The following is a 27739-nucleotide window of genomic DNA, read 5'->3' on the forward strand; positions in this document are numbered from 1 at the left end:
CTTTATACCCTGAAATAGAGTCACCAAGGTAACAGCAGCTGAGTGGGTGTGGGCATTGGGAAGGGACTAGAATCACAAAGGTCTCCAGAAGTTTTTTTCTCCTACCCTACAGGGTCTCATCAGACAGGGAAGCAATCTGCTGATCCCTTGAGCCTGGACTTCCCAGCCTCCAGATCTGTGAGCAATAAACTTTTATTGTTTATAAATTACCCAGTCTAAGGTGTTTGGTTTCTACAGTTCAAACAGATCTGAAAAAAAATCCCCCTTTTCAAACCTCAATTTATTCGGCAGTTTAACACATTACTAAGGAACTAACAGTTTAAGGTTTGGATAGCCCCTCACCCCCTGCTGTTTTGTACTTAGGTATGGCTTGAAGTATCTTTATGGAAGAAACAAATGCCCTACATTTTTTCTTTTTTGGAAGAAAAATGTCAAGCAGAAAGCAGAGTAATATGTAGTTTTAATTAGAAATATAAATACAGAGGCTGGGCCTCCTATGAGGCCCTAGGAAGCCGAACATCTCAGGAAGGCATAGATTTACTAGAGAGCAGACCACGTGGAAAGTAGCATGCATTTATTAAGCTTTACCCCCGAAGAAGGCACAATAATAAAAATACATAAAGGTTTTAATAGAAAAGCCCTAGATGAAAACACTAATAGTATTTTCCAGAAATGTTCATTACTTTGCATTCTGCAGTAGTCCTTTCAAACACAAAAACTGAGGTGGGGGGAGAATGTACATACAGTCAAAGATATTTATTCCTTGTGAGAATTATAAATATTAATAAGAATGCAAAAAAGCAATGAGCTCGATTTATGGAGAGAAACAGTGCCAAGGGGACAGCGAGATAGCTCAGCGTCTGCTCTCTCGGCAGAATGAAGTTACTAAACATTCCGCCCACTTTTCGGTAACTAGTAATGTCATTGTCAGACTGACCCCTGCCAGGTGATCTGTGAAGCGTAATGAATATATTGCTACAACCCAACAGAGTTATTCAGGTGTGTCAAGAGAGTCAGCTCAATATTAATCAAGCACGTAAAACTCTTTATTCTTACTTCACATTTTGTCCTTTGATGGTGGAAGTGACCCAGGACGGTCCCTGGAGCCTGCAGGATCCAGTGCTCCAGACTGTATTGCAGCTTGCCTTCCTTGGGGCATTTCATCACATGCTCAGGCAGACTGCTGCCTTGCTGCGGGAGTTGGATAACTGAGTCTATGGTTGGCGGCTGCTGTATCACAGAGGCATTCTGTGCCCAGACCCTAACACCCCATGAGCATGAACGTGCCTGGCCAGAGGTTGGCCTCTCTCTTCCTTGGGCCACATACATGTTGAGGCACACATAAAGACACTAAAATTTTTGTAAAATTGGGCAACTTTTACTACATGCCTTTTTTGTATATGTAGTGTGTGTTTGTGTGTGTGTGTACGGGGTACCCACATGTGTATTTACATGTAGAGGTCATATATCAACCTGGATATTGGGAAATGCTTGTCTAAAAGAGCACCATGGCTATTGATCTGGTTGTGTCTAACAACACTCAGTTTTCCCATGGAGGTTGTCCCTCGGAAGGGGTAGATTCAACTTTAAGCATTGTGGTGGTGAAAATCCATTTCCAATTTCTTCAAAAATTAAAATTTTTATGTTTACAACATCAATATTCACACCAGTCAAAAGATGGAAATAACTCAATGTCCACCAATGATGGATGAATAAAGTATGGTATGACCACACAATAGAATGTTACCCGACTTTGAAAAGGACTTAAGTTACTATGCATGCTACAACATGGATAACCCTTGATGCTATCATGTACAGTGAAAAGAAGACATAAAAGGTCAAACACAGTATGACCCAAGTTATATGAGGAAACTAAGGTGGTTGACTCCCAGGGGCAGATAGAAGAACAGTGCTAGGTCCTAAAGCTGGGAGTAAAGAAACGTGGTATTGCTGATAAGGGGGATGGACTTTGTAGTTATTTTTTTAATATACATATATATATAATATATGCATACATACACATGCATGTATATATACACACATATATACACACACATGTGCGTGTGTGTGTGTGTGTGTGTGTGTGAGATGGTGCCTGTGGAGGCCAAAGGAAGGTAGCTGATCATCTGAGGCTGGTGTTACAGGTGCTTTTGAGCTACCTCATCTGGGTGTGGAATCCTAATTCTGGTCTTCTGGAGAGGCAAGCACTCTAACTGCTGTGTTATCTCTCCAGGCATAAGTTCTAGTTTTGAAAGTTCAGGAAATTCTGGAACTAGATAGTGGTGATAGTTTTTCTGTGTGTGTGTGCTTAAGTCACTGAACTGCACAACTAAAAACACCCCCAACAGTAAATCATGTGTGTGTTTATGTATATGTACGTTCCTGTGTGTATATGTGTGCATGCATACCACAGCGTGTATACAAAGGTGAGAGGAGCCTTGGGTGTTGTGATCAATGCCCTGTACATTGTTTGAGGCAGGGTTCCTTTGTTGTTTATTGCTGTATATACCAGACTAGCTGGTCATGAGCTTCCAGGGGGTCTCCTGTCTCAATCGCCTATCTTTTGGTAGGAGTGCTAGCATTGGAGATGAGTGCCATGAAGCTTGGCTTTATAAAAGTTCTGGGGATCTGAAGTTAGGTACTCACTCACACTTGTGACAAGTGATCTGTCCATGGAGCCATCTCCCTGGCTTGCTCTGTATACTTTGACACACATCTAAATCTCTGAGGCGAATTCTTTCAGGAAAAAAAAAATCACTCAAAAATAGTATATGTAACCAGAGTCCTCACATAATTAAAGAAAATATTCTTGGTCCCTCTCTGGCACCATAGAGTCAGCATATGACTTTGCTGGGAAAAACACCAGGACTGGAAGGGATCTCTCTGCTGAGGGAGTGATGCTGGCTCAGACAAGACTCAAACTTACCCGAAGGAATGAAGGGAACCCTTGCCCGTAATAGCCAACAGCAAAATAGTCCGGCTTGGGTCTTATCACCTTGACGATGTTTTCGTAAAATTGAGCCTGCTTTTTCTAGAAGGAAAAATGAAAACTCATTTCAGGACTGAGCAGCCTATTGGAGCATCCACCCTTCTGGATTCTTCTTGGGGTTCTGAGGCCTGCACCTGGGAGAATTCTGTAGTTTTCATAATGTTTTTCATACTGTCCAGCAAGGTATCCTAAACAAGCCACATTTGGTCATTAGTTATGATTTGGGGGTATTTTTAATAATCCAAGGAAAAGATGTTACTTCACTTTTAGTGTTTTTTTGTTTTGTTTTTGATTCAGACCGGATACTGGCAGACTTTGAAGGACAGAATTATTCTGCTCTAAATTACAGAGAAACATTCCATCATAGTTGTGGTCTGCTGTGCACAAAAAAGGCATGGCTGACAAGGCAGCAACTAAAAACTCCAAGGATGTCCTGGCATGACAAGGTTCTGGCCACAACCTGTCCGCCTCCTCTTGTGGAAAAGGTGAGCACTTTAGACTATTTGAAACTCTCAGAAACTCTGGGCTGTCAAGCCCCCTGTACTTAGGATGTCACACTTGTTAGGCATCACTAATGGAAGTTTTAACGTCTTGGCCTACTTGACAATAAACAGTGAATGCTCATGGGCTGGAATCAACCAGCAGATAAAAGACAACCATTTCCCAAGATAACAAAGAGGGAGCAGGCCAAAGCCAAGAGAACATCTGAGGTGGATCCCGATGTGAAGACTGAAGTGAGAAAATCTAGGAACAAAACAAAAACAAACAAAAAACCAAAACCAAAGGGAAGGCCTACCAGTAATTCGCTCAGCTGTTCATAATCAAACATCTCCGTTTCGTACTGCTCTGCGAGTTCCTTGCCCAGGGCGATGGCCTCCTCCCACATCTGTGAGCGACATAGATAAAACAGAGGGACCCAAGCATGAATCATGCATCATTATTCACAATGAAACATCCAGAAATCCCTAGATTAACAGACACTGCAGGGAAATCATACAGGAAGTATACAAGTATTTTCTAGAGGCTCCAGCCTTTGGCTCAGGACCTGCAGTCTTGACTAAACCGCTCAACCCCATGTTCATCCATCACACCAGCTCTTCCCACAGCTTGGAGGTCTGCTGGCCCATCATCACCTGTCCTCACTCTCCTGCTGCCAGTAATGGCTGCCAAGGACCATCTGTCAGGATAGCCTTGGAGCCAGGGAAGAGACACCACAGGGTGAAGACACATTGCTAGGAACATCTACTATGTGGCCACCTCCCAAATGTTCCCACTACGTAGCTCTTATGTTCCAGAATGCACACAACCAGAAATGTCAACTCAAAGCTTCAGAATGCTTGCTTTTTGTGATGAAGCCCACTAAAACTGGAGTTATAAACTGTTGAAAGGTGGCCAGTGTGGGTGCTTGGAACTGGACTTGGGACCCTGCGAGAACAGTATACATTCGTAATAGATGAGCCAACTCTTCAGCCCCTTATCATCATCATGATAATTGTTAATATTTATTTTTGTTTGACTCAGGCCTGGATTTCCCATGAGAAAGGTAAACTAGGTGGCTTGAGAAGCTTGGGTTATTTGGACATAGAAGCTCTCTAAGGCATCTCCCAGTTGCTGCCTAGTCTCTTACTTTGGTCTTCAGTAACCCAGAACTTTCTCTAACGTCTCAAAACTGGAACATGCTTGTCTTCCCTCCCAGGATTGTATTCCGTCAAAGGCAAGGTCTGGGTGTCACTCACATGAAACTTGAGAACATTTACCACCTGCTTAGCACACAGAACTGAAGGTTGATAGGAAACAACAAAGCTCAGACAGTTTTCAACAAACTATAATCCTATCCTCAAATGTCTACATTTTCACAACACTAATTCTCATAGGGGCTACTCATTCCTCCCCACTAACAACTAGGAAAAGACCAAGACCTACTGGGGTGGGGACAACCCCTCCTTGACAAGGGCATACATACGTGGTTCTTAACCTGTGGGTCACCACCCCTTTGGGGGTCAAATGTCAGATACCCTGCATATCAGATATTTACATTATGATTTATAACAGTGTCAAAATTACAGTTATGAAGTAGCAACATAGCAATTTTATGGTTGAGGGTCACCACAACATGAAGGCCTGCATTAAAGGGTTGCAGCATTGGGAAGGTTGAGAAGCACTCGCATAGATGATCATGACGGGAGTGAAATCAAAGTGGGGCCTTTCAGCAGCTTCTAGCTAACATGATGTCCAGCCACCTGTGCTCCCTGGTTCAAGGTCTCCAACTACCTGGTAGGGGAATGTCATTTCCAGGCAGCAGACAGGGAAGTCGGGGGTTGGAGAAGATATAGAATAGTAGACTTGAATTCTTACTCTTGCAGAACATGCCATCACTGCCAGGGCACACTCCTGGCACAGAGCCCAGTATACTTGCCTGCTAGAATGGGCTCACCACAGGTTCTGGGCATTACAGACTCACTCAGCCAACTGAAAGGCATACCTACACTTACATCCACCAGAGATACTCCTTTCATACCCACTATTTTATGAACTATTTCCCTTCACCTCACTGTGGGCATTGAGATAGGGTCTCATGGAGTCCCAGGCTAGCCTCCAATTCACTGTATAGACAAGAATGACATTGAACTGATTCTTCTGCCTCCACCTTCCAAGGGCTGGGCTGACAGGAGTACTCATTTATGTCCAATATCACATGCTATCCTTGATAAAGAAAAACTGTGGTTGTTAATTAATGGTTATATTTTTAATAGTTTGAAAAGCAAAGTAATAGTTGCTGGTGGGTTACAGATATAGGGAGACCTGCCTGAAGGAAAGTCTAGAAGGAGACAGGGACACTGAATCAAGGGTCCATACTTTGCGTCTGCTCCCCTTGGTCTGATGTTATCTCATATTCTCTGTGTACCCATACCTGCCTCTCTAGACTTCTAAGGTCCTCCTCCAGAGCCTGAGCTCAGATTCCCTTCCCTGTAATGTTTCTTTTAGCCACCAGTGACCCATGCCTCCTTTAGTATATTTCCACTTCAAAGCTGACATTCCCTTTCCTTGTAGGTCTCCTTTAGCGGGTTGTTCTTTGGTTTGTGCAAGCCAATATACCTTCTCTTAGCTGCTCTGAGTTTTCAGCCTCCTAATTCATTCCCAAGCAAAAACTTAATCTGTCTTGATCCTAAGTGACAGATGAGGTCTTTTAGATGCATAGCCAAGTAATTGTTTTTAAAAGAAATATAGGTCTCGAGTAAATATCTTATCCTGCTCACCCTGAGGTCTTACGGTTGTGTTTTCTATCAGATTTTCTATAAATACACACCCCCTTCTTCCATGCCCCTCCACTTGTGTTAAAGGATCCCACACTGGGCAGATTTTCATCTGTCTTTAACTGGACCAGGGCTCTACAGGGTGTGTGGGCAGTTCATACTTCCAACATGAATGCCTAGGAAAATATTTCAACCTCACAGAGGAAGCGGATTCAATATGATCTAGATTTAGATTGTCTCAGTGAAAGAATCACTTTGACCTTTGGTGACTGAACCCCGGGCTCAGCTCCATTCTTACAAGAGCTTCAGGCTTAGCAGGCTTGAACAGTGCCAAATGAAAATGCTTGGATTCGCCGACAACTTTATTTTCTGATCTAAGGTCTTTAATCCAGTTTATGGAATCTGTGGAATTGTTGGCTATTGTCTGGAGGGGTACTTTGGCCTCTGTGCTCTTCCCCATGGGATAAATTCTTCCCTCTTCTTGAGATGGTAATCTTTACCGTCTTCCTGGACCTTTGTTTCAGGGTTTCCCCTTTCTTCAAGTCCTACCAGCAGAAACCTTTCTTTTCTGATAAAGTACCTTCTCCAGTGTCAGGACAGTGGCAGCAGAGGAAGCTGGGGGAGATGATGCTATAAGGAAAGTGATTGGCAGCCACAGAAGCAAGACAACCTGTGTTCAATTCCCAGACCCCATATACATAGTCAAGGATGGGCCTTGGGAGACAGCTCATCAGGTAAGATCCCTTGATGTGAAATCAGGAGGAGCTGAGTTCAAATCCCCAGCATTAATGTAAAAAAAAAAACCCAACCAAACAAACAAACAAAAAAACCAACTATAACTCCAACTCTGTGAGGGAGCAGAGCCAGGAGGATCAACAGGGTTTGCTGACTGCCCATCGAGCTCTAAGTTACTTGAGAGAGATCTTGTCTCATGGGAATAAGGGGGAAAGCCACAGAGCAAAACAACCACACATCTCCAACAGTGGTGGTGGAGAATATACCAGGAATTGATTTCTCACAGGCAAACGTGTGGATGACAAGGACGCAGGCCCTCCAGGGTGGTGGAGCAGCAGCAGATGAAGAGACAGGTGTCATCAGAGACAGACGGTCCTTCATCCTTCACATGGCTGCCTTACCAGGACTCCCACGGGTGACTCTGGTTTAGCACACTCACCAGCTGTGAACAGCTCACTAGCAAAGGTGTTTTATGTGCAGCATGACTTTCGGCCATTTTTCTACTGTTCATCCGTTCTCCCTGGTAGTTATTGGGAAAAGTCACACTCCATTTCCTCCTGAATTTCCAGAGCCCCACACAGCTTTCTGGTGTTTAATGGATGAGGATCAATGGTGTGAAAGGATGCCACAGCTTTGCTTGAGGTGCAGAGGGACCAAGTGGTCCAGGACCAGTAGGAGGCCTTCTTGCTCAGTGAGCATCCTTCCAGTCCCCAAATCTGAATAAGGGACCACTAGCATGTGTGAAGTACATCTACATATGTCCACCTGTGTGACAGGCTCAAGGAAGGTTTCATTATTTATCCATTCTCTGGGAAGTCTGATGCTAGTCATGAATCCCTTGAGTCCAACTCTGTCTTTGTCTGTGTACATCAGGGTGCACAGTGGCCTGTGTCACACAGTAGGCTTGTTAGTGGAAAACCTTCCCTGTGATCCTACAGGCTAAAGCACAACAGCATTGTTATTGGCCCTAATGCTTTAAAAACAACAATATATATAGAGACCTGAATACTCCACACAGGTTTGGTCTGATGAGACAAACTCTGGCTCACCCCGAGAGCTTGCAAAGCCTGAGTGTGAACTTGCAGCAGGTTCCACAAGGCTTACCCACTGCCTTCAAAAAGGGAACGTCACAGGATGTGAAAACGTCACCCTACTTAGAAATAAAATTCAACCATCTCACCAAAAATGGAAACACGTCTCTGAACTCCTATTTACAGCTCACTAGATGATGCAGGCTGCATGTGGTTTGTTCCCCCCACACCCCAAGTTTGGCACAAGGTAAAGTGTGAACTTCATCAACGAGATCATTTATAAGAAGACACAAAACTCTAGTTGAAAATAGTCCCAGCTCCATACATAATCCAAGCCATAAATTACATATTGTCTTTGTTAATGGCAGGCAGGGTCTGGGCTGCAGAGGTTCAGAGTCACAGCCACCTGGGCTAGGAGCAGCGCCCATCCTCTAAATTCTCCCAAAAGCATGGCTGCTATTTTCAACTCTCATCCTCCACACAGAAGCCTGGTCATTTTCAGTGAAGTACTCGGATTAAGGGCTTTATTGAAAATTACTAGGCCTCAGCCAAACACAATAAGACAGACAATTTGGAGCAGCTTCAGAAAAGAACACTCGCCTCCCTGATAGAACTGAACAGAGGGTTTTGCAGGGAGAGGCCCAGGTGGGGGTAAAAATGGAGCAGGAAGGAGTCTTCAGTAATTGTTGAGACAAGGGAGGAAGAAATGTTGGAGAATAAAAGTGAGAGTGAATGGAAATGACATTTTGTGGAAAGAAAGAAAAAGATTAAGATGCCAAGAGTCAGGCTGAGAGTCATTCAAAACTTTAAAGAAGTAAAGAAAAGCAAAAATAGAGAAGTGATTTTGTATGGGAGAAACACAGAAAGCTAGCAGGTCATAATTTACTGGCCAGAGTGCCCAATATAAAAGGGCAAAAACTCCTGTTGACCTTGCTGGTGTCATGGCACAAGGCAGAGAGTTGTCCTAGAATTTGCTTCTAGTCACAGCCCAGCCTGATGGCCAAAGCCCCCTCACACAGGATGCAGCTGTGCATGGGAGAATGGGCCCTGCCTCCTGGCCCACCAGCAACACACTGTACCAGGTCATAAGGCCTGGATGCTTCGGGCCCAACTTTCCAGGGTTATCACCCAAAGCTTCAACAGTACATAGCTCAAGAGTTTACACCATGTTCATATAGTAAGCATAGAGTGAAGATTTCCTTAAGTGCAAGGAAAAACAGACCAAAGGTAGCAAACTATATCTATGGGGCTATGCTTGAACCATAGTCTGGTGAGACTGTGGTAATATTTAGCTTCAATCTTTGTTGTTGTTGTTGTTGTTTTTGAGACAGGGTTTTTCTGTATTGTTTTGGAGGCTGTCCTGGAACTCGTTCTGTAGATAAGCTGGCCCCAAACTCAAGGAGATCCGCCTGCCTCTGCCTCCCGAGTGCTGGGATTAAAGGCGTGCACCTCCAACGCCCGGCATATTTAGCTTCAATCTTATCACTCTATTAAAAATAATTTTAAAGTATTTTTACTTATATTTTATCTACTTTATGCATACACACATATGCGTACAAATGAATAACTGTAATAAAATTTTAAATGCATTTCTAAGTGCAAGATCAAACAAAGCTCGAGGTTTAAATGGTTATATGCATGCATGCACACATGCTCAGACATGAGCATGGCTGAATCTGGGCCATAAGTGCAGTTGGCAAATCTCATCTGTGTCAGGTCCTCCCCCGTGCTTGTCTGCCCAGCCACCCAATAAGCTTCTGCCATCACTCAGACTGAAGGTGGCTGCTTTTATCAGACAAATAAGACTCTGTATAGAAACGGCCAGCCCTTCTCTTGCGAGGGAGGATCCACCTTTGTCCCATTAGCAATCTCTGCTGTGAGTGAATGCGGTGCTGGGTGTAATGCTGGAAACAACTTAGGACAAGACTCACGATGGAGGAGAATGCTAACAGCATGCACAGCTAGGAAATTTGTGGGGGGACTGATGGAGCAGAGCTGATTTTGACAGGGTATCAGTTGTGAGGAAGAACGGTTATGTATTTGAGGCCTCCCCGAGACTCAGCAGATGGCTCAAAAAGCAAGATCATGCAATTGTATGAGGAATTTTATGGAATATCTAAGTGAGGGAGCCTCTTCAATCCCAAGGTGTTTGTTGTTCCAGCAGTGTCCAGAGGGGACTCCGTTGTGAAAAAGTGACTATGTTGACACTCTGTGTACTGGAATGTCTGGCAGGGAGATAATGACAACTCTGTACTTTCTGTCCAGTTTTGCAGCAAATCTAAACCACTCTAAAAACACACTCGGGACAGTGACATAGCTCTGTGGGTAGAGGTCCTTGCTGTCAAACTTAAGGATAGGAGTTTGATTGACCCTGGAGCCCACATGGTGGTAGGGAAGAACCACTCCTACAAATTGTCCTCTGGCCTCCATAGGCTGGTGGTTAGTTACATCCTGTGGGCCTGTGAGCATGTCTGTGAGGCACTGCCTTCACCCGTGTGGGAAGCCCCAGGCTAAATGTGTCAGGTGAGATAAAAATACATGGAAGAAAGGAAGCTTTGCTTTTTTGCCCCATCGATCTTGAATCTCTATTGTTGTGGCTGCTGCTGATTCCTTCCCTGATACTAGAGCTAGCTTCTCTGGGCTTCTGCTCTGGACTGAAGACCCACGGTTCTCCAGGTACTCAGCCTCACTTGCTGAGCAATTCCTGGGCTGTCAGCCTCTCTGGTATGAGAATGGCATTGTTGGACTACTCTGAATGCACCCTGAAGCCAATCTAATAATCCCCCAACTAGTATACTGATGGAGGATGTCCTTCTGTATGCTGTGAATATGTTTCTCTTATTGGCTGATGAATGAAGTTGTTTCAGCCAATGGACAGGCAGAATTTAGCCAGGAAGGAAATCCAAACAGGGATACAGAAAGGTAGTAGGCGGAGTCAGGGAGATGCCCTGTAGCTACTGAGGAAGCAAGAGACCCAGGGATCACCTATAAGCCAAGGCCATGTGAAGATACACAGATTAATAGAAGTATGTTAAAAATTAAGAGAGAGCTAGCTAGTAAGAAGCCTGAGTCATCAGCAAAACAGTTTATAATTAATATAAGCCTTTGTGTTTTTATTTGGGAATAAACAGTTTCGGGACCTGGTGGGACAGAAGAGTCCCTTAACAGTATACATTAATTCTTTTGGTTCTGTTCATCTAGAGGACCCTGACTATTACAGTCCCCCACAGGCTCATGTGGCCTCCAGATGGTAACACTGTTTTGGAAAGTTGACGAATCTTTCCAAGTGCTTGTGGAAGTGAGTCACTGAGTGTGGGCCTTGAGGTTTGCTATCTCAGTCCCATTTCCTGTCTTCCCTCTGCTTCCTGATTATGGGTGTAGTGGATAGATACAGTATGACCAGCCACCTTATCTGCTGCTGAGCCTTCCTTGCCATGTTGGACTGTACTCTTTCTTAAGCTGACATACAAAATAAGCCCTTTCTCCCTTAAGTTGCCATTTGTTAGGTGCTTATTTGGAGCAGGGAGCAAGGTAACTAGTCCAATGCCCCAGGCAGAACCTAGTGGAACAAAGAGGCAAGAATTAAGAGGAGGCACTGGGTGGCTGGTAGACAAGAATGCAGCTCTCCAGGAGACAATGCAACTGGTCCTTCCAAACCCAGAAAATAACAGCTGATCACAATGGGCTCTGGTCAGAATAGGCAAATACACCACGGAAGGGAACAATTCTCAATTCAAATAAGAAAACAGGGATGTTCCAGGAAATGCCAACACACTCAACAAGATATCATAGCATTTCATGTGTACGTGTGTCTGTTGTGCAAGTCCATGCGCATGTATGTGTGTGTGGAGGTCAAAGGCCAGTGTCAGGAATTTTCCTCCAATGCTCTTCACCTTGGTGTTTGTGTTTGAATGCGAGTATTTCACCATCCATATCATCTCCCCAGTCCTGGTATTGAGTTTCCTAGCTGCTAGTCCCTGCATCAGCCTCTCCTTTTTTCTTAGCCCCTGGTTTGACCCTGTTCTCTGCAGGGTCAGTATGTACCCCAGCTTACTCAACCCTCCAAGTTCCCAAATATTAACAGCAGTTGTTTCAGAATTATAGATATTAGATTGTCTCCTTTGAGGAATGATACTCAAGGTTGACCTTTGACTGTTTTACACACGGCACATATGTATGTGTGTGTGTGTGTGTGTGTGTGCGCGTGTGTGTGTGTGTGCGTGTGCGTGTGTGTGTGTGTGTGTGTGTGTGTGTGTGTGTGTGTGTGTATATATATATATAAAGACTTAGAGATACTATGTGAAATGCCTACTGATGGCATGTCTAAGCTTGGAATGGCCACACTGAAATGTCCAGTGACCCAAATGTGGCCTGTCACTCAGTCCCAGACAGCACAGATAAGAGTCCTACCAACTCAATGTTTACAAGTTGTCTTCTCTTTTTGATGTCAACCTTCTCTGAGGGCCTCTTCTTGACCACAGCCCTCCTTCATGTTTTCCCAATGGATACATTCCGGGCTGACTATCACCTGTGGTCTATTTGGGACTATTTTATAACTTTAGGGTGAAGGGTGGAAAGGTTTGCCTCTGGTCCCCACAAACACTAAAATCCTTAGTCATCGGCAATGGCCTTGGTCACTTGTCTTATTCTATTCCTTTTAGGTAATGTGTCCTAGTTTGCTTTCTGTTACTGTGATGAACACCATTGCCAAAAGCAACGTGGGGAGGAAAGGGTTCATTTCACCCTATGGTTTGTAGTCCATCGTCCAGGGAAGTCAGGGCAGGAACTCAAACCTGGAGGCAGCAGAGGGCATGGAGGAGTGCTGCTTACTGCTTGCTCTTCCTAGCATGCTCAGTTTGCTTTTTTATATAGGCCAGGACCACCTGTCCAGGGATGGTCCCTCCCAGAGTGGACTAAACCCTTCAACATCAATCATCAATCAGGAAAATTCCCCACAGGTTTACCTACAGCCCCATCTTATGGAGACATTTTCTCAATTAAGATGTTCTCTTTTCAGATGAGTCTAGCTTGTGTCAAATTGACAAAAATAAAACAAACAACAAAAACAATCAGGACAATGGGCATGAAGAATGTCCCTTCTAAATGACCACCATGCATTCCAATCTGTAGCTCAAACTTGTTTCCCAAATGAAAGTGAGTCAAAATCTTGAGTAGTGTGTCAAACTGTCAGTATCCGCTGTGTCCTCCCCCAACTCCTGCCCTCACAGGACACTGGGACCCATTCTATAGCACTTTTCCTATATAGCTCTGCCTTCCAAGATCCCTCAAATGGAAGAACGATACTCAACCTCAGAGAAACCAGATGAACACTAGAGCCAAGTTCTCTTAGGTAGCAGGTCTTGTCCTTATCTCTAGCTGTGGGGAGCCACACCATTAGATAATAGGCACTTTTCTGAGAACATATGTACCAACTGGGCAAAGTTTAGGGCTGGTGAGATGGCTCAGTGGGTGAAGTACCTTTTGAACAAGCACAGAGACCTGTGTTTGGACACCTAACATCCACATAAAAAAGTTAGGTTTTGCAGTATACATCTGTAAACCTCATACTGGGGAGACAGAGACAGGTAGACTCCAGGGGTGTCCTGGCTACCCAGTCTAGCCAATTACGGAGCTCCAGATTCATGGAGGAACCCCATCTTAAAGAAACTAGGTAGACAGTAATAGAGGAGAACATCCCTGAGGGCTTCTACATATACCCCATAAGGGTAAGTACAACCACACATATATGTGTGGGTAGACACACACACACACACACACACACACACACACACACACACACACACACACTGCTTTATGTGCCGTGAGCACCCTTACCTAGAACTCACCTTCCTGATCAAATGCTGTGGTGCATGGTGGGAGCAGGTCCCCGTCATGCTATTCTGTCCTCCTAGGTCCATGCCCAGCTCTGGAAGGTCTACATGGCCATGTGATTTGCCTCAGGGGATGACAAGGGCAGAAGCAGTTTAGGGAGACTCCTCCTCCATTTTTTCCTGGGCTGTGTCCACCTGAGCAGAAACTCAGCCTTCCTGGCCTTAGTGCAGAGGGGTGGCCACATAGTCTGATCAGAAGTGGACCAGTGTTGCTGGGAGCTCTGGAAAGTTCCAGACTAAAACTCCAGAATATTCCTGGTCCATCCCAGCCTACACAGAAGATAATGACTTCCTAGAACATATTCTGCCTGCTGATTGTGAAGATGAACCCTTCACTGTCAGCGAATTACCCAGGCACTTCTCACCCTACGCACTGGAGTTCTCTCCAGCACCTGCATAGGAGTTTCATGTGGATGGGTGGCTTGGATCCTCTTTAACATTCTGGTGGAAATGTCACAGACACTCAGAAATGGCTTTCCAGTCTTGTTGTTTTATCAATACAACTGGAATGGCAGCTAGGAACACAGCCCTTCCAAGCTCACTCTGACTCAAGGTCAGCCAATGGAATGCATCACCACGGTCTTCTTTCTGTTTCCACAACACAGGGACATCTGAGGACAGACCTTCTAACAGCTTTCCTTTTTTGTCTATACTACTTTGTCACATGGATTCTTTAAAAAAAAACACTTTTTTTTTTTAAGCCAGGCTTTTCAACCTCAGCACTATTGACATTCTGGGCTGGACGTGCTCTGTGTTGGGGACACCCTGTGCATTATGGGAAGCTCAGTTCCACATGACCAGACTCAGATTTCCAGTGACACAGGTTCTCACTCATGATAGCAGATGTCCTTGCAGACTGCGGTGGGTACTAATGGTCTAAACTGATTGCCCCTTCATGTGATTTTTCTTTTTAAGATGAACTATGGTTGTACAGAAAAAGTTATCAAGTTATCTTTCATTAAATCAAAACAAACAAACAAAAACCAAAATAAGACTCCCCATCTTCTGTCTGTCATTGTGGAAGGCCAATGTTCCTATTGAAAATAAGCCATTCTCATAGCAGGAAATGCTGATAAATGCGAAACATTCATTTGTTTGGTCATCTAGCCTTCACTTGGTAAGCATGCAGCAGCCATTGTTCTGAACATTAGGCATGCTGGGAGACAAAACAAGTGAGGCTTCTGTTTCTAGTGCTCATAGCCTCTTTGGTGAGTCACTACAGAGGAGTGCCTGTAAATCTCTTATAGCAAATCAAAATGAGTACTCCAAAAGAAGATAGAGGGTGGCTTCAGGGTGAGGAAGAGGGGACAGTTAGGCTTAGATGGAAAGGAAAGCCCTGTGGGGTGAACAATAGATAGCTATTAGGCAGAGCAGGGAGGCTGGTATATTCCAGACTCCAACAAGTGTGATTAGAACATAGAGTAAGGTGCAGGGTGGAAGAGAGGAAGATGAAGACAGAGAAACTGCAGGGTCCAAGGCTCTTCAGAGTTATAGACAGTCTGATTATGGCTACCCATGGATTAGTTATGGCTTCCTGTGGCGGCACACACTCCTTAGACATAGTAGACCTGTGCCTCCGAGCACCTGGCTATCCTTCCCCAGCATATCACAAAGCCATGGCTTCAGGCTGAACCCACTATGTTTCTCTAGTAATTTGCTGAGGAACAAAATGCCCTTAGTCAAGCAAAGGTCCAATGGGGAAAGCTTCCCATGTCAACAATCCACAGGGCCAAGCAGAATCTACCTTCCAAGGGGCCTGGATGGGGAATTTGGACTTTTCCCAGTGTTGAGAATGACAGGTGGCATAGGCCTGTCATCTTAGTTGTCTAGAACACAGAGGCAGGAGGATCACAAATTTAAAGTCAGCCTGGGAAACTTAGATGGTATTTTGGAATAAAAAGGTTAATGGAAGGGATGGATATGTACCTCAGTGGCAAAGCACTTGCTTAGCATGTGTGAGACTGGAGGCTCAATTCTCAGCAACACACACACACACACACACACACACACACACACACACACACATACTCTTTCTCTCTCTCTCACACACACACACACACTCTCTCTCTCTCTCTCTCTCTCACACACACACACACACACACACACATGCCATGCAAAGAGAAGACACTATACAGAGAGAATCCTGAGCTTGTGCTCACAAAGAGTCTACTACATGGTCACTTTTAATAGGGGTTTGTTCCTGAATGGCACTGAAGGGCAGTGTCCGTCTGTGCAGTACAGGTTCTGCTGTAGGTAGACAGACATTTACAGCCCTAAGCCTTGGTATCTGTGAGTGGGAGCTTCATATGGAAATAGGCATTTTAGACATAGTTCAGTTCTGTGGAACAGGTTGGACTACCTACCAGGCCAGTGCCTGGTGCCCTCACAGAGGAAGGAATATAGACACAGACACACCATGAGGCACAGAGAGGACCATAACTTATACCAACAACTGCCCACCATGCCTGCCATAAGCCACAGATATAAAGCATGTAGTCCTTGGAGGCCTTCCGAGAGAGTATAAGTCCCCATCCACCTGGATTCCAGGCTAAGAGCTCCAGGCATTAGGTGATATGCTTATACTGTTCAAAGTGGTCTGTCATGACAGTCATAGGAAACAAAACACAAGTTCCTTTTGGGATCCTGCTGGAGTGACACAGAATAGCCTTGATATGACTAAACAATTCAGTGGAACCCCAGAAGGAACTTGCAAGTCATCTTGGTTTTTATGAATTTTGTAAGCCAGAGTGGCTAGGTTTTATATAATGATTACATATCTGGCCACAAGGACAGTGACGAAGTGTACGATGGCTAATTAAAATGAGGCAACTTTCCCTTAGCAAAAGTCAACTGAATATAAAATTTTGCTTAAGTCAATTAATCTCCAAATTGCCAAGTTGGAACATAGTCTGTCTCATCACAGGATTAATTTTTCAGTGACAACAGAAAAATACAAGATTCCAGAGGCATATACACTAGCTCCAAGCACACAGATATGTCCAAGCTGCTCTCCAAACCTGGTTCCCCAAGTAAGAATTATCAAAAGTCAGATGTCTTCAGGCCTTACTATCCACAGAGCATAAAAAAAAAGCTATTGATTTTTTTAAAAATAAAAACGTTTCTTATAAGTACAAGCTGGAGGAACATGCATAAAATACTTCTGCACACACTATGTAACACATTTCTGGTTCTGCAAACATCATGTGTAAATAAATGTGCTTCTAGGGCTGTAGGAGGCACGTGTGAGAAAGAAACCAAGGGACAGTATGTGTCTTACCTTGCCTTTGTCAAAGTAGTGGATAATTTCTTGGTAGAGCTGCTCTTTCAGCTGGCCTTGTGTTGTTGCCTGAAATCCGTCCCGCTGCGTGAGATGGGCTGCACACACGTCTTCTGACCACTGAGGCAAAAACAACAAATGAACAATGCTGAAGCAGGGGCATGTTCAGGAATATCATTGAGCAACAAGCCAAGCATTGAGTATGTGTATGAGACTGTGAGTCCAAGGACCTGGGTCTGCTGTCGTTACACTGCCAAAGCCTGGAAATTCCTGGAATAGCCTATCTCTGGAGGGCTGAAGAAGGACAGATGGGAAGGCAGACCCAGATGTGCCCAGTAGAAAACCCCTGTGGAGCATGTGCTCCCAAGCTTGCAGGCAGCTTCATGTCAGCCAGAAGTGTAGTATAACCAGGTAGTTGGTGACTGTCTTCAGTGGGCAACTAGAGCTCTTTCTCCTTGGTCATAAGTCACTCAAGTCCTTAACAGGCAATACAGGTCATCCAGAAAGGAACTCCATAGGCTAGCAAGATGCTTAGGGAGAGAGAGGTACCTATGTACCACCAGCTGTGGGCCTATTGCCTGGTACAGGCTCTATCAGAGATTGTGGAAGTGCTGGCCAGTTTTTGTGTGAAATGAAGAGGTACCAGAGTGGAGGCTAAGGCTGTTTGATAGGCAAACCATGTAACCTCCTCTATATTAACTTAACAAACCAGTATGGCTTGCATGGAATTCAGTAGCAATGAACAGCTGCTTCTTGAGGTCCTTCCGTATGCATACGCGTCAAAGATGGTTCAGGAGCCTCACCCATAGGAGCTCTGAGCCAACCAAAGACTGTGGTCACACAAGTGCATCATGGGATAAAATAACTCTGAAGAAGATCGAATATAAGAAGATTCCATATAAGAGAGACTTTGCATGGGATGGCCTGGAAGGTTCAGACAACCTGTAAAGTGCAATGTGACCTTGTATTAAGACAGGACAGTGAGGGTATTACAAAATAGCAACTGACTCTCAGTTTGTAGTTTCCAAACAAATGTGGGTAAGAGTGTGGATGTCCCAGTGAACTCAGTGCTATAGCAAAACCATGGGACCAGCTATGGTGATACTTGTAGGAGCATGACAGTCAAGAGGGACAGGGCAAGGAGTGGGGCCCTGGGTGGTGCTGTGACATATGAAAAAGTCACATGAACTGGCATGGTGACATGGGGAGACTTCAGTAAAGGTGACGAAACACCAATGGATGTTTGCTCTCTGACACACATCCTTTCCAACGCCCTGGGCTACCTCAAGCTGAATGCTGCAAGCCTAAAGGACTCCCTGTCCCTAAGACTGTTGGGAAGGAGCAGAAAGACATTCATATGGTCCACAAATTAAGTGTGGACCTGCAGATCCCACCTGCAAGCAGAAACAAGAAACTCTGTAACCTGAATTGTGTTACAGTGGGTTGTTTTGGAAGTAGACTTGTGGATATAAATGTAAAACTCTGGTAAGAGCCAGAAGGTTCAGGCTTATTTTATGATTTCAGATCATAAAAGTAACGTATTGAATAGGGATGTGGAAGTTCCCTATTCTATACTTAAGTATAGAAATGAATAAATTCACTGCTAAGCTAAACATGCATGCTTTTACTCATCCTTATTTTTTTAATCAAAAGTATAGTAAAAAGGAGGACTGCATTTAAGAATCTTTTAGTTAACAGACACAACCAGCATGAATTCACATTGACAACAATACCAAACATATTTAGGGGGAAAATCACAAAATGTAATAGTATAAAAATATGGAGGCAGATCATGTTGCATTTACCACTTAATTGGCAAATTTGGAGCCCAGTGGAAGAGATAATGCAATTGAGCCTATTGATCGAGGCAATGGAACAAGCTATCCCACAGCCTGTAACAAACCCATCTGTACTCAATATATCCAAAAATTAAGCAAATGGTATACTTATGCACATATATATGTTTTACATTCATTCAGACTTGCAAAGTTGATGTTTTAAGAGTGTGAGCAGTCTGGCAAGCTGTTTTAATTTCCCTGGTGTGAACAACAAGATCTTCACATTTTGTAAAAATACCTTTCCTGACATTTGGATTTCTAATAAATACAGACATTGGACTTTACCAAGGAAATGGCTGTTTCCAGAGCAATGCCCTGAAAACTTTATCTTCAAAATGCTTTTCCTTGGGAGAGCATTAGAGGGCCACAAGACAGGAGGGGTCCTTCGGCATCCATCCTCCAGGATTATAGAGGGGGAGCCAGAGTAAGTCATCTCTTTGCCTTCTGCCTGCCAAGACTCTGCCCATCTCAGGCAAAGGCAAATGCTGCAGATTCACACACTGTGTGTGTGTGTGTGTGTGTGTGTGTGTGTGTGTGTGTGTGTGTGTGTACGCATGCAAATTTCAGGATGAGGACAGAGGCTAAAAGAGTCTGTCTGGGGTTAAACTCTGAAACACTATCCTCCTTGACTCCCATGACCCAACAGGCATCTCCTAATGCACATTTAAAAGTAATTTTCTCTTGTGGGTTTATCTCTCACTCTGCCTTTTGTGTTTGATGCTGAGGGCACAGGGCTAGCCTAAGTTTGGAAACAAGATTCCTTAATTGTGCACTCTAATGGTTCTTGCTTGTCTAGTGCAGGATTTCCTGAACTTTATAGACAGATGCCATGAGAAAGATAATCAAAAGACTTGCTGAGATTCTCAAATATAAAGCTTGAAGTTACATAGCAGTTTCTCCATCTACTCACATGTCTAGCCACACCCACTATCTACCATCTACTCATACATCCTCACAGCTTCCACTCATCTATCCATCCATACATTATCCATCCATCCTTCCCCCACCCATCATCTAACACGCAGCCATCCATGCATCTGTCCCTCTCTCTTTCTCCACTTACCTCCTCACATCCACCCATCTGTCTACTAATTAATTCACCCATCCATCTGTCCACCCACCTATTCTAGTTATTTCATGAAGATCTACTCAGTTTTATTAACTATTCTGTAATTGGTCATGGGAGAGAAGACAGACACATCAGCACAAGCAAAAGGCCAATGTCTTAGAGCGAGCTGAGTAATAAAGAAATCACTTGGAGCTGAAAGTTCGCATGCTACTGATCATTAGCAACACTCTTAAGAGACTCAGACAGCCAACACAGAAACTCTCAGCATGGCCTGCTCTGCGGAAATGTCAGGATCTGGTTCCTTCCTCTGCCAGTGTGAGGAGGAGGATGACTTATCCTTCCTCCCAGCTGCTCTACCAGGGTCATTCCTTCTTATTGAAGTTGTTCTCCATCTTTCCTCACAAATGAGGAACTGTATGATATCTGACTCACTGTCGCTTCCCAGCCCACTGAAGGTTTGCAAAACTCGACACCTTGTTAAATTGGCATTCAGCTGGGCAGAATCTGTAATCAGAGTCCTTCTTGAATATTTTTTGTTTATGTCACTGACTATAGCCAATATCCATAAACTCTCATGCCAGTGGTTTACTAAAATTTGTCATGGAAAAGGAAAATTCGAAATAAACTCAGAATTTATAAGAAGAGCTGCATAGACGGGTGTGGTGATTTTTATTACCTTTAGAAGCTTTGCATGGAGAAGTAAGGTGTAAGCCGCTTCTGTGTAGTTGTCACACTCTTTGTGCAGGTCACAGAGCTTGTATAAGTACCTGGTGAAGAAATAAGGCTACATTCTTAAAGCGTCACAAGGTAATTTGTGTTGAGGACTGCAGGTGCTAAATTCGACATTCAACAGTAACTCATGGCTATACTTTCTTTTTACTATGTTCATAATTCACAATGCCTTGAAAACTGTTGGTGCAGAAATCACTAAAAGAACTAACAGGAGTAGTGTAATAATAATAATACACACATGCAAATATGTGTATATATATCATACATACATAAATAAAAGAATATATTGGTATACAAATATATGGATATATAATTTTAAGTCATCTTTGTAGGAAAAAATGAAGATACTATATAAAGGTAAGAATTTTATTTCAAGATTCCTTATTTCACTCATTGTTCTTAGTTTTATAGCTCATTTGAAATGAGATTAGACAATCTAGATTGCACATTTCTTTGAGTCAAAATGCACGCACGCACGCACGCACGCACACACACACACACACACAGATCCAGATCCACAAGATGAAGAAAAAAAACCTGTGATGACAGCAAATGTGATCAAAAGATTGTCTGTTCTGTAGGAAGAAAAGAATGCTCTTTACTATAAAGCCAGACATCTGGATCAAAGAGGCTGGTTGTTTTCCTAAGTTTATTATATTCATATGATATGTTTTAAAAGGAAAAACATAACAAAACAAAACAAAAATAAAAGGTAAGAACTAAAAAAAAACCACACAAGCACACTCTGTGTATCCAGCACATAGTCAAGCTGCCTGTCATGAAGATTCCAGGCTAACCTGATTCTCAAGTGGCCTGTCACCTTGCTGATTAGTGACCACAGAATCTGAAAAGTGACCATGAAACATAGTGCGCCACCCTAAGAAAGCGCTTTGATCTTCCAGTGATGTTGGGGATCAAACTATGTCCTCAGTATATCTTAAAAGCAAACAATCAAGTCCAGATGACCACACAAAACATTTCTCTTTTTTGTATGTGTGTGAGAAAGACACAGGCATGTGGGAATAGGGTACTAGTTAAAGTAAAAGCGGAATGCAAAATTATATTGTCCACTTTTGGAAAAATTATATTTCTCATTTAATCACATGATTTACAAGGAATATATAAATCTTTTCCTAAAAGGACTGCATTTGTTGACCGAAAGGCACAAAAACCTTCTTAAATAGCCACGGAGATTGACTTCCTAGCTGGCTAAATGTTGCCCCTCTTAGCCTAAACTTTATATAGGCATGGACACACTATATAAGGGCTGAGAGCACACCTGAGGCTCCAACAGATTTCACCTCAAAGTCACCATGATATTCAAACCACTGCTTCACATGATTTGACACACACAGTGGTGACAACATACATACAAAGGATGCTGGCCTGCAGCACACATGTACACATCTCATAGTGATTGCAGTGCACACAGAGAGTGACAATCAGTATGGCAATATATCCCTTATATACATCTCACGGTGCTTACAACACACACATGGTGCTGGTTAATGTAGCACACACAGAGGGTGCCAGCGAACATGGCAATACATCCCTTATATCCACCTCACAGTGATTACAACATACACATAGGGTGGTGGCCAGCGTGGCACACACAGAGGGTGCCAGCCAATGTGGCACATGCCTATCTTATATAACTCACAGTAATCACAATGCAGAGGGTGCCACCAGAGTGACAGGCACGTACCTTATGTACATCTCTTCTCGTTCAATTTCTTTGTAGAAATTCTGAAAAAGCAAGCCATAGCATCATTTTAAGAAACTGACTCCATTACATAACACAACACAGAGAACAACCAAACAAACATTAAAACTACAACTTGTTAAAATAGTCCCACTATGCTGAGTAGAGCTCTCAATTCACCTGTGCTCTGAGCACCTCACAGCATCTGACTTTTGTTTTTGTAATGATCACATCTCAAACACTTTAGACACTTGAGGACTAAATCTATATGTCATTTGAAAGTTACCCATCTTCAGTAAAATCAAGGTTCTGACTAAAAAACATGATCTCTTACTCATTAAACTCTCATTTAAATAAACAACCAAAATTGTGAGTAAGGAAAGGTACCATATCAAAGACGTCAGCATGCTGGCACCAACCTCTGTGAGAGACACAGAAGCATGGCAAGATTCTTGCCCTCATGTGACCCAAACCACTAGCCACATATATTAAGGTAAAGACAAGTTAATTACTTAACACTGCCACACTTCTATTCTACAAGGTGCTATTGCCACTATCCTGAGCAGTATTGAAGCAGAACACTACCCACACAACAACCCATAATGATTCCTGGAGAAAATCCATTGTTTTAGAGAGACAGACCTTCTAAACCATAGTGAGAAAAATGGGTATTCACTTAAAAAAGGAAGAGAAGAAAGGAAGGAGAGATGGAGGGAGGGAGGGAGGAATGGAAGGAGGAGGGAGGGAGAGAGGGAGAGAGGGAGGAAGGGAGGAGAAAAGTTGGTTTGTAAATTCCAGTAAGAGGGCCATTTCTACACATTACTGAAAATGTCATCTAATTCAATGTTTATATTAAAATAACATTTCTAGTGAGCATGGCAGCACATATGTGTAATATCAGCACTTGGGAGACTGAGGCAGGTTGGGCCAGTGAGGACTATATAGAGAATGTCACACTAGTCTGGTGACACAGTGAAACCCTGCCTTATCCTTACCTCCTGCTAACATTTCTTCATGAGATTTACTTTATATACATGAAGTCATGCGCAGGACACTATAAAGGTACAAAAGTCAACTCACAGGGCCTGTAGGATGGAAGCATGATAGCCATTTCTTTTCTATATTAGTCTTTGTCATTTTTCTTGAGGACTTCATACATGAATACAATGAAGCATGAGCATATCCAATGACTACGTCCCCCTTGAACTCTTTCCCAAATGCCCACTTCTTAACTTCATGTCTTCTTATTCTTTTTTTTGGATAAGCCACTAAATCTAATTAATGTTGTCACATATGCATGACCGAGGGGCCATCTACTGGAGCATGTGAACTAGACTAGTGGCCACATATTCATTCTTTTTCTTTTAAACTTACTGATTTTTTAAGAATGAATCTCCCAGCTGGGCATTGATGGTACACACCTTTAATTCCAGCACTCAGGAGGCAAAGGCAGGAGGATCTCTGAGTTAAGGCCATCCTGGTCTACAGAGTAAGTCCCAGGACAGCCAGGGCCACACAGAAAAACCCTACCTCAAAAATAAAACTCCTGAAACTGAGAAGCTTCTGTAAGGCAAAGGACACAGTCAACAAGACAAAAACGGCAGCTCACAGAATGGGAAAAGATATTCAGCAACCCCATATCTGACATAAGGCTGGTTTCCAAAATATACAAAGAACTCAAGAAGCTAGTCATCAAAACACTAAATAATCCAAATAAAAAGTGGGGTACAAAACTAAATAGACAATTCTCAATAGAGGAATCTAAAATGACTGAAAGACACTTAAGAAAGTGCTCAACATCCTTAGCCATCAGGGAAATGGAAATCAAAACAATTCTGAGATACCATCTTATACCTGCCAGAATGGCTAAAATAAAAAACACCAATGACAGTTTATGCTGGAGAGGATATGGAGAAAGGGGAACACTTCTCCATTACTGGTGGGAGTGCAAACTTGTGTGAACACTTTGGAAATCAGTATGGCAATTTCTCAGGACAATGGGAATCACTTTACCTCAAGATCTAGCAATTCCACTCTTGGTATGTACCCAAAGAATGCACATTCATACAACAAGGACATCTGTTTAACTATGTTCATAGCAGCATTATTTGTAATAATCAGAACCTGGAAGCAACCTAGATGCCCCTCATCTGAAGAATGGATGGAGAAAATGGGGTATAATCACAATGGAGTATTACTCAGTGGAGAAAAACAATGAAATCTTGAAATTTGCAGGCAAATGGATGGAACTGGAAGAAACCATCCTGAGTGAGGTAAACCAGTCACAGAAAGACAAGCATGGTATGTACTCACTCATATATGGATATTAGATACAGTGCAAAGGACTACTAGCCTACAATCCATACCTCCACAGAAGTGAGGAAGCAAGGAGGACCCTAAGACAGACATACATGGTCCCACAGAGAAGGGGAAAGGGATAAGAGCTCCTGAGCAAACCGAGAGCATTTGGGTAGGGGACAGAGAGTTAGGAGAAAAAGAAAGGGAGAAGAGGAGAGGAGAGGAGGACATGAGGGACCAGGAAGATTGAGTCAGGGGAAGAATAGAAGAGCAAGAAAAGAGATATCTTAATAGAGGGAGCCATTGCAGGTTTAAAGAGAAATCCGGCACTAGGAAAATGTCCAGGGATCTGCAAGGATGACCCCAACTAAGAATCTAAGCAACAGTGGAGAGGTCACTTTAAATGCCCTTCCCCTATAACGAGATTGATGACTACCTTAAGTGTCATCCCAGAGCCTTCATCCAGTAGCTGATGGAAGCAGAAGCAAATATCCACAGCTAAACACTGAGCAGAACTCCTAGAATCCAGTTGTAGGAGGGATGAGCAAAGAAGTCAAGACCATGCTGGAGAAATCCACAGAAACAGCTAGCCCGACCAAGTGAGAACACACGAACCCCAGTAGTAAAGCTGGGGAACCAGCACTGGACCAAACTAAGCCCTCTGAATGTGGGTGCCAGTTAGGAGCCCTGGGCAATCTATGAAACCTCTAACAGTGGAACCAGTGTTTATCACTAGTTCACAAATGGACTTTGGGAGCCCATTCCCTATGGAGGGATACATGGAGGAGAGGCTCTGCCCTCGCCCAAATGATGTAATAGACTTTGATGATCCCCCATGGAAGACCTCACCCTCCCTGGGGAGTGGATGGGGGTGTGTGATGGGGAGCATGGGAGGATGGAAGGGATAGAGAACTGCGATTGATATGTAAAATAAGATTGTTTCTAAACTAAATACACAAAAAATAAAATAAAAAGGAAGTAATACATGTAAAAATTAAAAAACAAAACAAAGGTTCTCCCTCCCCCATTGGCTATCATCTGGGGATTCAGCAAACATCAACATTACAAAGACACACAGTGATCCAATAAGACAATTTGATTTCATAGGTCAAAGAGGACACTGTTTCCAAGGCACAATTTTCTAGAAAGAAAGGATGGTAACATGTATACAGCAGCAAACAGGTCATGTTCCAAAGAATGTAGTTTTACCTGGTGCTGCCCCTGACACTGGAAGGAGCTTTGGCTCCTATGATGCACACAGTAATAAGGATATTTCCAGCTACAAGTCAAAGGATTCGGAGCAAGCAAACACGTCCTTCCCACCTCTCACTTAGAGTATTCATAAGTTACGATGCCACAGCAGCCTCTCTTGTGCCCATCTTTTCAATTCCCTCCTACTATTTTGGTCCCTCATAGATTCTCCCTTACAGTTCTACAGTGATCTTATCCTGTGACCCTCACTTGCCTTTCAGAGACACGGGCTGCCTTTTATCGTCTGCCCTTGCTGAAGTCCATTACCGTCTTTGGACTTCAAAGCCCTTCTAGAGCTGGATATATAAAAATATATAGTAATATAATATTGAATATTATATATAGTCATATATTTCTACATAGCAGCTTGGCAATGAGTGTTTAGAGTAGGAATTTTTAAATTTATTATTATTCTTTTATTTTTAATCTGTGTGTGTTTGTATGAGTTTGTGCAACAGTGGAATGTGTTCTTAGCTGCTCAGCCATCTCTCCAGTCCCTAGAGATAGACTTCTCATCGGTAACATTCTAGTTTCTTTTTCCTCACTCTCCTGCATTTACACTCCACATAGATGTGCTCAAACAGGAAAGGATCCATCCCATCACCCCTGGGGATGGTGAGAGACTAATGTGTCACTTTTCAGGCAACGACAGAGGCTGCTTCCTGGTGAGGAAGTTAATAATGTGAGATCACCTTGGGAATTCTGGGTGGCTCTCAGCAGGAGCCCAAGCTGACAATAGCAACAGCAGGTGGGCACTGAGTGAGCCTCCAACATCAGAAACATGGCTGCATGTATCCTTCCTGTTTCCCGACTGTGGGCACTGGGATAAGAAGCCAAGTCCAGCTTGGTGCTATCTCTCTACCAGGTGTTGTGTCCCCCTGAGCAGAGATCTTGCTTAAAAAAGCACACTGAGGTCTTAGTCATCTGAGTTGGAAGCCTAATGAGAATTTATTAATACTTCCTCCTTCTAGATGCCAAGCAGTCTCCCAGACCCCCTTAAGAAACACAGCGCACTTGTGCCTCAGTCACATCCAGGGACTGATTCTGAGAAAGTCTCCACATTTTTCCCCCACGGGGAAATGCCAGTCCATACTTCATGTTGGCCTCACTGGCACCAGGAAGGCTCATCACTTAGGGCATAGGTAAGACATAAAGATGCTGAAACCCAGGCCAGCTGCTTTCCTGTGCCTACAGGCAAAGGCCATCTTAGCAGGCATCTACATGAACATAAAGAGCCAGATGGACAGACTTCAGGAACAGACATCACACATGTAGGAGCCATGCGCAGGACTATTAACCTGCTTAGATTTAATTTTGAGAAACTTTTAACTGTACTTCTCCTTCTCTTCCTCTTTCTCCTCCTCCTCCTTCTGAGAGGAGAAATTGTATACAATGTATTTTGATTATATTCGCCCCTGTTAACTCCTCCCAGAACCACTCTCTCCCTACCACCCCAGCTTTGTGTCTAAGATTGTTTCAAACCCACCAGGTCTCATTTGTTTCGCTCAGCTACTCCTGGGCGTTGGCTATCCACTAGAGTGTGGTTGGTTTGTAGGCACCAAACTCTTACAGGATCATAGGTAGTGAAAGACTACAATGTTTTCTGGAAATGAAAGGGCAGCTGCTCATATGACCTCACAGCAACTGTGACAGCATGCACATGGCCTGCACA

The 27739-nt window shown here is 43.5% G+C and overlaps 1 protein-coding gene across 2 annotated transcripts in view; it reads right to left on the bottom strand.

The window, feature by feature from the left end:
• Positions 1-27739, bottom strand: part of Dock1 (dedicator of cytokinesis 1) — a 495662-nt gene that overhangs the window by 34920 nt on the left and 433003 nt on the right. For both annotated transcript variants that reach the window (XM_040752573.1, XM_040752578.1), the window contains exons 36-40: positions 22522-22562; positions 20761-20851; positions 17178-17297; positions 3786-3875; positions 2927-3031 (exon numbers count right to left, since the gene is read on the bottom strand). In XM_040752573.1, coding sequence (XP_040608507.1) covers positions 2927-3031; positions 3786-3875; positions 17178-17297; positions 20761-20851; positions 22522-22562 — 447 coding nt within the window. The remainder of the gene's footprint in view (positions 1-2926; positions 3032-3785; positions 3876-17177; positions 17298-20760; positions 20852-22521; positions 22563-27739) is intronic.

This window comes from Mesocricetus auratus, unplaced genomic scaffold (assembly GCF_017639785.1).
Source record: "Mesocricetus auratus isolate SY011 unplaced genomic scaffold, BCM_Maur_2.0 Super-Scaffold_4256, whole genome shotgun sequence".
Lineage (NCBI taxonomy): Eukaryota > Metazoa > Chordata > Mammalia > Rodentia > Cricetidae > Mesocricetus > Mesocricetus auratus.